At 40.7% G+C, this 11732-nt stretch overlaps 1 protein-coding gene and 2 long non-coding RNA genes across 3 annotated transcripts; 2 read left to right on the forward strand and 1 right to left on the reverse strand.

Annotated features, from left to right (window-relative positions):
- Positions 1-740: 740 nt before the first annotated feature.
- Positions 741-2788, forward strand: LOC110956191 (uncharacterized). Its single transcript, XM_022201519.2, has 2 exons — positions 741-1486; positions 1775-2788. The coding sequence occupies exons 1-2, from the start codon at positions 980-982 to the stop codon at positions 2234-2236; spliced, it is 969 nt and encodes a 322-aa protein (XP_022057211.1). The 5' UTR covers positions 741-979; the 3' UTR covers positions 2237-2788.
- Positions 2789-4347: 1559 nt separating this feature from the next.
- On the forward strand, positions 4348-6094 carry LOC127532969 (uncharacterized). Its single transcript, XR_007940585.1, has 2 exons — positions 4348-5052; positions 5591-6094. It is a non-coding gene; the product is annotated as an uncharacterized LOC127532969 (long non-coding RNA).
- Positions 6092-6919, reverse strand: LOC127532970 (uncharacterized). The gene is made up of 3 exons (XR_007940586.1): positions 6793-6919; positions 6596-6707; positions 6092-6512 (listed from the first exon to the last, which is right to left on the reverse strand). It is a non-coding gene; the product is annotated as an uncharacterized LOC127532970 (long non-coding RNA).
- Between the last annotated feature and the right edge of the window lie 4813 nt (positions 6920-11732).

The raw sequence follows: 11732 nt of genomic DNA on the forward strand, positions 1-11732 counted from the left end.
CAGATATATACTCACAAATACAATAAAAGAGTTTCTTTATAAGATTACCCACAGATACTATCCTGTTAAAGCAAATGTATGTCGTTTTATGTCAAACATAAGTAACCGGTGCACTTTTTGTAATTGTGAAGGAGAAACTGTTGAGTATATATTTGTTGACTGTTTTCACACCACTTCCTTTTGGTTCCATTTAGAAAGATATCTCGCAAGAATATTTAAAAAAGAAACTATGCTCAAGAGAACAGGTATTTTATTTTACTATAACAACCCTAATTTCTCTGGTGATGAAATATATATCATTAACCTGATTTGTATACTAGCAAAATTTTTTATGCATAAAATGATTTGGATTACGAAATGACCCTCCTTTTATGTATTTGAAACTACAGATTTCCAAAGTTACTTAAATACTATTGCAAAATTAAAACAAATGAATAAAAAATTGATAAAAACATTAAGAATGTTAGATAAATACAACTTTATTACCCCTTCTTGACAGACTCTATATTTTTATTTATTTTTTCTTGTTATGTGTTTCATTATGACTGTACGATTATTGCAATTGCAATGCATGTGTCTTAAGTTTACATTTGTATGTTGTTTCTGCTTAAAAGAAAATAAAGGATGTTAATTCTTTAAAAAAAAAGAGTCACCTCTAAGACCTCTATTTAATAATAAATGTATATGTTTATGACTTTTAGACGTGCGTCTTCCCGTTATGTAACCATATATCTTGTGGCCTTGTCCACACGTAGCAGGGCTTTTTTAAAACCGAATATTTACCCCCCTTCGTCTAAAAAAAAATTTGTGTCCACACTACCTCGTTTATAGGAAAAATCCGCGTCCATATCAAACCGGAGATATGCGTTTATAAGCACATGCACAAACATGCCAAGCCTTTAGGTGGCAGTAGCACGCCAAATCCTGTCCAATCAGAGTGAACGTCCGTCCTTGTTGTCACTTCCGCAAAACATGAAACATGGCGCCAGGCTCGTTTGTTTGGACCGACAAGGAGTCGGAATTGCTTCTAAACGCTGTTTTGGAGTACAAAGTTAACAAGACACAGGAAAATATAGACTGGGAATCTTGTCAAAGCAAGTACGTGGACATATTGACTTTGTTTTTGGAGCAGTATCCTGCGGAGACCACAAAGGAGTTCCCTCATGTGCGGGCGGAGATAACGCGGGCTACTCTCACCACGAAAATGAAGGCTATCAGAAACAAATATCGACAGGCAGTGGATAATGGACGCAAGAGTGGATTTGGAAGAGTCGTTCTTCTTTACTTTGAGTTGTGTGAACAGATATGGGGAGGCTCCCCCGCCACAACTACAATGCCTTCTGGGATCGAAACCAATGACTTGGACAACTCTATTCCCTCGCCCAGTACATCGTCCTCATCAAACATGGAGCCGAGTGAGGCTGCGTCTGACACCGAGCAGGAGAGCAGTGCACCCGCGGTCAAACAAAGGCGAGAGCTGCTTGAGGTATGTACTCAAAATATTTTACATTGTATAACGATAAATGCAAATGATTCAGCGCAATTATATAACAAATATGTGACCTGAATAAGTGAGAGACTCAAGAGTACTTAAAGAAATTGCAATTTTATTAATAACTTTTTTTTTGTCACTGTAAACATCAGATATATTTCAGTGCCAAGATAAATAGAATAGTAATTGCCATTGTATTATTTAAACCCAGTATAATGATACTGTTTGCAATGCATTTTTTAATTGTAATGTCATGTTTTTTATTTTACTTTTGTTATAAAGGCTAAACTGAGGGGACACAAGCACGACCGTCTGAAGAGGAAGCTGCCTGCTGAGACACAGTGGCTACATGCATTAGAGGAGGATCAACGAGTCAAGAAAAAACTGGTGGACTTGTTAGAGTCATCTGAAAAACAAGCTGCGGACAATTTTGCAAAAATGACCAACACTCTGAACATGCTCACTACATCCATTGCTGAGGGTTTTTCTCTTTTAAGACAAGTCATGCAGCCTCCTTCTGCACAACCTTCCCACTACATGCCTTATGAAGGAAGAGGGCAATATTACACTCACACACCATCTATGCAATCAACCCACACAAATCAAGCCTTTCACACATTCACAAACAACTCATCCTCTGTCCGAGGAACACCAAATAATATAGCAAACCCCACCAGCACTCCTGCAGAGAGCACAGGGCTCACAGGGTTTTCATACACACAAGCTCTTTTCAGTGATGATTAAATAAGTCTTTACAGTTTTTCAAGTTCAGTCCCTTTTGGACATGTATCATTTGTTTACAGATAAGTTTGCACTTGTGTTCTAAGGTCATTTGTTTACATGAATGGTGTTTGATGTAGAAAAAAGAACTGCATATTACTTGCACTAAGGTCATTCAGAAGGCCTCTTTATTTTTCAAGGTTTTGGATGTACTTTTTTCATTTTGAGATGCATATTGCACTTTTGCATGTTCAGTGACAAGCACAATATGTTTTGTCAAGTAAGATGAATAAAAAAAGCGAAGACATGTCTATGTGCAGTAAATACAGCAAACATATGAACATACATTTTGGGTGCAATGTTTCAACATTAACCAGAACAATGTATAAAATGGTGCTTAATATTGGAGATATCTTAAGCTCAGAAATGACATAGTAGCAAAGAACAAATGTGAGGCACTTGAGAACTTTCCAATACTAGTACTACTACTTTATGCCTTAAAGTAAAAATGCAAAAGTGTTTGTTTTTTTTTTATCTGCACTTTTACTCTTGCAATAAAAAGTCATTGATCCACGACTGCTGTAATTGTCTCTTATGGATCAAGATATTGTGTAAGAACTCTTCTGACCCTTTTTCCCTCGTTGGTTAAACTGTTTAATCTAATGTCTGGTTCTGATTCTGGCTGGTTGTCTTTATCATGCTGAATGGCTTCTGTAACACGATTGTCATCCACTGAGTCTTTAGAGGCCTCGCAGTAATTATGCAGCACAAAGCATGCATAGATAACAAAAGGCAGTTCATGTACATTGATGTCCATTGGTCTTTTCAAAGCTCCAAATCGCGCCTTTAATCGTCCGAAGGCACATTCGATAACCATGCGCGCTCTGCATAAAGAAAGTCCAAAATACTGCTCCTGTACTGTGCTCCCACCATTTGCGTATTCCTTCATTAAATACGGCAGTAAGGGATAGGCGGGATCTCCCAAAATGTAAACAGGGATAGGTGCTTCGCTGTCAACAATTTGCTTTGGACAAGGGGGGATTATTCCTCTTTTGAAGAAGTCATTTATAGCCGAATTTGCGAAAACACGCGCGTCGTGAACGCTTCCCAGCCACTTTACCACCACGTCCATGAAGCAGTATTTATAGTCACAAGTAGCCTGAATGTTCAATGAATGATGTCCTTTCCTATTCATATAATCCGTGGAATTGGATGATGGTTGCTTTAAACCCACATGTGTACCATCCACGGCACCGAGGCATTGAGGGAGGCCATGCACTTGTTCAAAACTGTCCACAAGTGAATGCACTGCCCTTTCAGTTTTTGGCAGCTTTATGTACAGAGGTCCCAAGTGTTCGGTTATAGCTTTGCACACCTCCCTGATGATCTTTGAGACAACTTGCTTTGACAAACCAAACGCATTTGCGGTTTTTCGTAGTCTTCCTTCGTCCGCTAAATAATATAGCGTGCACGCCACTTTTTTGACAACATCCACAGGTGACCGCATGACTGTAGTCTGCCCCTCAATGTGAGGACGTAAAAGCTCCGACAAAGACAGAAGCGAGGCCCGTGACATGCGGAAGTTTTTACGCCATTCCTCCGGGAGGACGACTTCCATCTCAAAGTTCTCCCACCAGCTCGCAGTGCGTCCTGGCATGACCCAAAACCGGCGTCGTGCACGAGAAATATGCCTTGGACGTATGATAGTTGTCTGGCGGAGGAGAGCAGACCTTAATATGCTCCTTCGCCTTTGGTTCTCCACGGCAAGCATTAGTTGAGCTTGCAAAAAGATACAAGTAAAAAGCGCCTGAACAATGGCAATCACCAGCAGACTTTTTAAGGCATCCATGCTGTTTCTCATGAAAACAAAGTCGCGTGTGTATGACGTCAGCGCATTGTTGTCGCGCAGGTGGTGAGGCTGCGGACCCTAAAACTCCGGTTATTGATGTCCACACTACTCCGCTGCTCCGGAGATATCCGCAAAAGCACACTTTGACCGGAGTTTTTAGAAAGCTTCGGTTTTGATGAAAAAAATCCCCGGGGACGTGTGGATGATAGGGCAAAACGGAGGAAAAAAGCCACCGTTTGCAAGATACCCTGCTACGTGTGGACATGGCCTTAGGTTTAAACGTTTCCTACCAAAAAGTCACCACATATGTTTTCTCAACCCTAACCTGTCAACCAAACCAGCATTCAGTAAAAAACTACAACGGCATGCGGAAATGTCCGGAAGTTGCAATACACAGTGCTGTGCGCCGCCATATTGTTTTGTAGTTCCAATGTGTTTTCTCTATTATGTGAAGTTAACACAAGAATATTCTAGAATTTATGTTAGGTATGGAGGATGGAGAACACACCCACTCAGTCAAATGTTAGGTTTCCTAACGGTAAAAGGGCAAAATCATGTTTTCTTCAGGATTTATCACTTATCAGTGGTGCCCTCTATTGACATTTTTTCAGGTTATAGTAGTACAGGGGCCTATTTCACGAAGCAGGTTTTACAAACTCTGAGTTTCTTCCTCAACTCTGAGTTGATCTACTCTGAGATAGAAAACTCTGAGTTTTCGGTTTCACAACGGCTGATTTGAGTTGGTTTAATTAACTTGGAGTAGTTTGACCCGGAGTTATGCGCGTGCACCGCAAGTCTGAAAAGACAGCATCAATGGAACCCCGATTCGACGAGTCACCATGGAAACGGGGAAGCGAAAGGCTGCGTTTTTGAACTGGAAGTTTTTAACGCGCTCATATGGCGAGTTTGAACACGTTTTTAGAAAGAAGTGCAACACCGCTGCAGCTGCAAAAGAGAGAGAGACGGCGTGGAGAACAGCCCGGATCAATGCGTAAGTTTAAATGTAGTCCTTTGTAATCGTAATAATATTACAGGGAATAACTGTCTGAATGGCAGCCTAGTAAGTTATTTCATTTTGGGGAAATCCCGACTGGGCAGCAGCTTAAGATGAAATATAAAAACATTGTTCAAACAGGTCAGACCTCGGCATTATCTCATGGAGGTACTTCATGTTGATCATGTTTTACATTGTAAAGTAGCCTAAATATTAAGTGGCTGTTTGACTGTGCAGTTGTTTTATCCACACATAGCCTAAATGTCTGCATCCATATCATGTTCTGTTAAATAATTAAGCCTATTTAAACTAACATAGACTTCTGCTCAGCCAACAGAAAGAAAGCAGATGCCTGTAAAACAGTGGTATAAAAGGTCATGGATGCATACATATATATATATATATATATATATATATATATATATATATATATATATATATATATATATATATACCTTGTAACTGTAAGTAGGCAACACTCCAAAGATTTATCCAAATGGTAGTTTAATTTTACTGAAACATGTCACTGATCTAGGATGAAGAGGATGAAACTGTGTCTGCTGCCTTTACAGAGGGGGATCCAGAAAGGCATACAGAGCTATGTTACTGATAGTTCTCTTCTCATTCACATTTTGGGTGGAATATAGAGTGTGACATTTAGCCTACACTGAAGTATTGCACATTCTCATCCTTTTTAACAGAGCATGGCTGGACAGCAGCAGGATGGTTCCTCAGCTTCCACTGCACAGACTGACACAGTGAGATGGATGTTCAGGAAACACCAGAGCTTCATTCTGTGGAATCCATGTGCAACTGTATAATTGAATGTCCTCTATGTATTCCCAGTTATCAGTAAAACAGATTTACAAACTGCATTTGCTGAGAAAAATCCAAAAAACAGATTAGGAGGGCAGATCTGGAAATTGAAATACTGGAGCACAAGTTAGAGGTGGTGATGGTCACAGGTGAATTATGTTAACTACTGGAACATGAACTTAACTATCTTTTATTTGTAGGAAATAAAGAAGAGCAAATGAAATGTGTATCATGTCTTTATTTGCTGTGGTGGTGATGATGGTGACTTAAACTCTAAAGTGATTATTGCATACGGTGTCTCTGACTGCTCTGCTGTCCTGGATAGCTGCAGGTGGATGGGCTCATCATCTGGGTCTTCAGTTTGTAGGGCAGGGTGTTGCTCTCCTCTAATAGTGGTAATATTATGAAGAACAACACATGCCACAGTAATATCACAGGCCCTCTCAGGGGTCACCCTGAGGAGACGTAGGCTCTGGAAACGGGCTTTCAGCAGGCCTATGGTCATCTCCACCCGGGCTCTGGTCCTGCAGTGAGTCCGGTTGAAGTTCTGTTGGGGGCCTGGTTCAGGGTCAGGGTATGAGGTCATCAGCCTGGGTTGTCATGGTAACCCCTGTCATCCAGCAGAAGGCCATCAAACTCTCCTGTAATGTATAGAGGATACATCAGAGTATATTAAAGGAGGGAGACAAGAGAATTCTATTGTGAAAATCTTTATGCTGCTGACCACGCTGCAGTCTGTTGCTCAGGTTAGACTCTCCATAAATCCTGGAGTCATGAACAGACCCAGACCACGTGGCCTCCACATTAGAAATGATGTATGCAGCATCACAGATGATCTGGACAGTGCAGAGAATGACAGATGTTGAACTATGATGCAGTCTTTAACATTTAGAAACAGTAGTCAGTCTACCTGTAGCCTACCTGCACATTTATGCTGTGAATGGACTTCCTGTTCATGATGTGAGGGAGCTGTGATGGGGATGTGTGTGCATCTATGCAGCCAATCACACAGAAAACTTTTCTGACTGTCCTCCATACAGTTGTCTTACTGTAGTGCTCTGCATCTCCGACATCATATAAAAACTTTCATTTGCAAAGAACCGCAGCGCAACACACAATATCTGCTGGATGTGAGAGCATGACTGGTTGGTAATGTAAATGTAAGGACGGATTAGGTTGTTTATGTAGGTTATGGACTTAAAACGATTAGGAAACGGTACCGCTCAAACAGATAATTGTCCGGAAATGCGAGAACATTTATGCGTGGTCTGATAACAATCTACCGACGAATATTTAATTATCTGTGCAGTAATGCTGCTCCTTTATCCACTGGATCGTTAATAAAAGCTGTTCTACGCCAAAACTCGCTCGCTTACCGACTGAATGAATGAGGAAATGAAACAGCGTGTGTGGCTGAAAGAGGGCGGAGACAGAGAGAAACTCGAGGTTTTCTCAGATAAACCTGCTGGCGACCAGGTTAGAGTCATAGAGTCTGTTACTGCGGTAACTGACCGAGAGTTGAAGTTACCCCTCTTTGTGAAACAGGCTCGAGTTACCCCTCATTCCCTGGTTAGAGGTACCTCGCTTCCTGAAACGGAAAACTCTGAGTTTCCCTCATTTCAGGGTTAACAAACTCAGAGTTTTCACTAAACCTGCTTCGTGAAATAGGCCCCTGACCTCTGTCAAGGCAACATTTAAATGTGTCATCTGTAGAGGTTTGTAAGGTACTCGTCATTTATTGCATAAAATCAGCTTGCACCTTTTTCGGTGGCCAAAAGACTTTGAATGAACACGGAGGAAACACATATCCATTATGAGAGAGTTTACTACACAAAAACATTTGATAATTTTAAAAAAATGTTGTCTGATGTATTTAAAGGTATTTCAGAGACACAACACACTCAACTATGCTCACAACAAAAAAGGAGATGTAGTATCACTTTGGATTTTAAAATGTCAGCAACTTGCAATATGTAAAAATGGCCTGTGGCCAATTGTCATTAATCTATTTTATCAATGTACCATGTAAGACAGTGCTGACATTAGGATACTGACAGTACAATTTTTTTCTGATACACAGTTTATATGATTCTTGCAGAGCTAATGTCAAACCCTGTTGTGGGACCCTGCTGCTGCAGCCTGATTGGCTGCTGGCAGTGCACAGACCAGTGGACAGCCCACGAGCCAAGCTGCCCCAAGTGCAGGGATCCTGACTTTGGGCAAAATAATTTTGAACTTACAGGAATGGAAGAGACCGTGAGAATTTTGAAGGACTCAATTCGTGATTGATTTTTATTTTTTTTTTATGTTTCAGCATCCATTTCTTCCAAGTTTCTGCTTGTGATTTTCTGTTTTTCTGTTGATAATAAAATTATAATAGTAATGTTTTGTTGTATTCCTTTTTAATAAATGTTTCTTTGTATACCTTTGTTTCCTGAGTCAGGTCCTTGTTCTGTCACCCCTACTGTAGTTAAAACACATACAACAAATACATCATTGTAGTTGCTTTGTTTTACTGTACGGACTTGCAAACACATCCAGGTCATGTAAATGAAATCTACTTTTTCCATAGCACAGCAAACTCTTTTGAGAATGGAAAAATGTAATGTCTCAAGGTAGTTTAATTCCCAGTGAGGCCAAGCAGTGAGGAGGAGCATGCCACTGTCTGTCCATAGGAGCATATGAACATTGTAAGATCCTTAGTCCTGTCGTTGTTTCTCTCTCTGGTGTCCGTGATGTGCAGGTGAAGGAGAAAATGTCCGTGACACTGACTTTCTTTAAAAGTATTTTATTAAAAGAAAGAGCAGCATCAGTACAGACAGAACCTGCCTGGAAGGAGCCGGCCAATTGAATCCTCCTTGCTGGACAATGACCAGCAATCAGGTTTTATAGGTTTTCAACATATAGGAGGGGTTAAAACAAATGGTTCTTTATTGCCTACCATATGGGGAAAGCAGAGAGCATCCCCAAACAACTCCCCCTTCTCTACAACAGCTGAAGAATCCCTAAATCAGTATTTTAGACAGAAGAACCCTCATAAAAAAACCTCCAACAGGGCTCTGTAAACAGGAGAACACTTTCCCATGGCATGGGTAGAATATAATGCAGATTCCATCTGTGGTCAGAGACATCAGAGCAAACACTACATATAACAAGCAACTCATATCAAATACTAGAACAAACAAAACAGATTCTATACTACTAACTTATTAAGTAATACATGTAACAGATCAAATACCACAGTCCCTCAACTGAGTCCTGGATTTTCTTCTGAATTGGCTCACACTGCCATCTACTGGGCGAAAAGGGAAACGGTTCTTTTCCAGCTCCCTCATCTGGCTGTTCTCAACGTATAAAGCGGCATGAAGGAGCAGCAGTTCTACTCCAAGCTCCTCCTGGACAACCGAGTTTCTCATCAGGACACGCCATGCAGCTGAAATGTCACAAAGTTAAAATGACCCACATATTTAAAAAGTAAGACAAAGTAAGGCTTTTATTTTGGTGGGGAGTCCATTTGACCCGTGACGGTCAGGGGTCATGTGCTTCCGTTTTTTCGTTTTGAGACCTGAAACGAAAAAACGGAAAATTGAAATCCAAAAAACAAAATTCGGCCGTAATTTGCTTGTGTTGGTTTCGTTTTTGGTTTTGAATTGAGAAAGGAAAAAAACGTTTTTTCATTTTTGGTTGAAAACGAAAAAACAAAAATTGAGCCGTTTTTCCCTTTTTCGTTTGTTGGTTTGGTCAGAAAAACAGATTATACTTTTGGCCCCTGGACAAGGGAGGACGGGGGGGACAAGGGACAAGGTACGGACAAGGTACGTTTTATCCGTTTGTCTCCTGGCTATAAAAGACACAAGCAGAAACAAAAAAATCAAGCCGTTTTTTCATTTTGAGCAAAAAACAAAAAAAACAGAAAACGGTTCGTTTTTTCGTTTTGAACAAAAAACAAAAAAAGAGGAAACGGTTGGTTTTTTCGTTTTTTCGTTTTCACCCCCAAAATGAAAATACGACTCCATATTCCGTTTCATTGGTGGGCGGGGCTTCGGAGCCTGCCAGTGCACAGTAAAGCTCCTGCCCATCACAATAAAGCTCTTGCGCTGGCATTCATAGACAGACTGACTTTCATTGTATTGCCTGCCCCCACTGCACTTCCCCTAACTCTAAATCAAAGCAAGTCGTGTACACAGTAATGACAGTCATAACCAGTGGTGTAGTCTAGTTTTTTCTACTGGGTATACTCCAACCTCATAAACCAAAGCCAGGTCAGGTTCTCATATATGTGCGCGTGCACTCACACGTCCACGCGTACACACACACACACAGCAGCTCCTTTATTTCAAACTACCAATTAGATACTTATAGACATTATAGCGTCAGCAGCTCCTCCTCCTGCCATCAGGTAGAGCTGATGTTTCCTCTTCATCAGGTAGAGCTGATGTTTCCTCTTCATCAGGTAGACCTGATGTTTCCTCTTCATCAGGTAGAGCTGATGTTTCCTCTTCATCAGGTAGAGCTGATGTTTCCTCTTCATCAGGCTCCCTTTCCTAAACTTTAACCTTATCTCCAGCTGTAGTGTTCCTTAAAGCGGCAGTATTCACAGGACAAGTAACAGGCTTATTAAAACACTGAAATGGTTTCATTTAGCTTTGCTTTCTTTTTCTTATTTTTTCTCCACTGACTGATGTTGGGTCATTAGAAGTTCTAGACTCATGTCCCTCTTCTTCTAAGCCAGGGGTATTCAGCTAAAATTCAGAGCGGTCCAGTCAGCAAAGGTCCAGAACATCATAATGTCTAACTTGAGTTACTGTGATATATGCTGATGTAACCTGGTAGTTTTATTAGAGTCTGCCTGTAATCAAAAACTGACCGTCAAATAAATTCAGTACGGTTCAAAAACATTTTGACATTTATTAATAAATAACTTATATATAACTGTATATCTTAGAATAAAGTGCGGAACTTAAAAAAGCATGACTGAACAACCTGAATCAACTTCTATACATCTTTTACAATAATTAAATCTCATAAATGTAAACATTTGAACACTTTTACATTTTTGTCTGTCTCATATCACTCCCCTAATATCTCTGCAGCTTAATGGGAGAACTGAGCTGCTGCTTGTTTGAGCCGTTCTCAAAACATATTTTGATTATGTTCATAGTTGAGAAAGCTGCCTTACAGCTGTTTGCTGAGCCAAACATGGTCAGCATGTGACCACAGTCTGTCCTCTAGAGATGTATAAGGCACAAAAGATACGACTCACAGAGCCGATGCTTTGTAGTGAATCTGAAGAGCCGACTCCTAACGTATTTAATGGAATATGGAGTTTAACACTGTCCTAGCAGAAAACATGTTACTGGATCCTAGATTAAAGAAGCTTGCCTTCAGTGACAACAGAGCTGTTGATGAGACACTTCAGAGAATAAGAGCAGCAGTCTGACACCTCCACCATTAGAGGACCAAGTGGAGGAGGAACCTCAAACTTCTGCTGTGTGGAGGCTCTTTGATGGAAGAGTTACAGGAGATGATTCAGGAGAAATCCTACAGCTGATGTGGTAATGGAGGATCATATCTAGAGGAAGCCCTCGTCCAACCAGCAGACAACCCACTGAGCTGGAGCAGGACAAGGCCTCAGTCTGCCCCACCTGGTGAAGGTGATGGAGGAGAGACAACTTCTTCCATCTGAGAGAATCTTCTCAAAAACACAGCAGATATTAACTGAAAGAAGAAATGTATCAGCCCATCCAAGCTCAGCCATCTGATTTTTCTAAATGTCAGCCTGCTCTGAGGACATTTATGCTGTTTGAATACTGAGTCTGGTTCTGGTTCTGTTCTGGTTCTGTGGGTTCATGTGCAGAGTT

The sequence above is a fragment of the Acanthochromis polyacanthus genome, chromosome 2 (genome assembly GCF_021347895.1).
Source record: "Acanthochromis polyacanthus isolate Apoly-LR-REF ecotype Palm Island chromosome 2, KAUST_Apoly_ChrSc, whole genome shotgun sequence".
In the NCBI taxonomy this organism is placed as follows: domain Eukaryota; kingdom Metazoa; phylum Chordata; class Actinopteri; family Pomacentridae; genus Acanthochromis; species Acanthochromis polyacanthus.

Bases quoted from the DNA above. Each gene is read 5' to 3' on its own strand.
- LOC110956191 (XM_022201519.2), top strand. From the start codon at position 980: ATGGCGCCAGGCTCGTTTGTTTGGACCGACAAGGAGTCGGAATTGCTT. The intron at 1,487-1,774 runs GTATGTACTCAA...TTTGTTATAAAG, and splicing joins AAAGGCGAGAGCTGCTTGAG to GCTAAACTGAGGGGACACAA.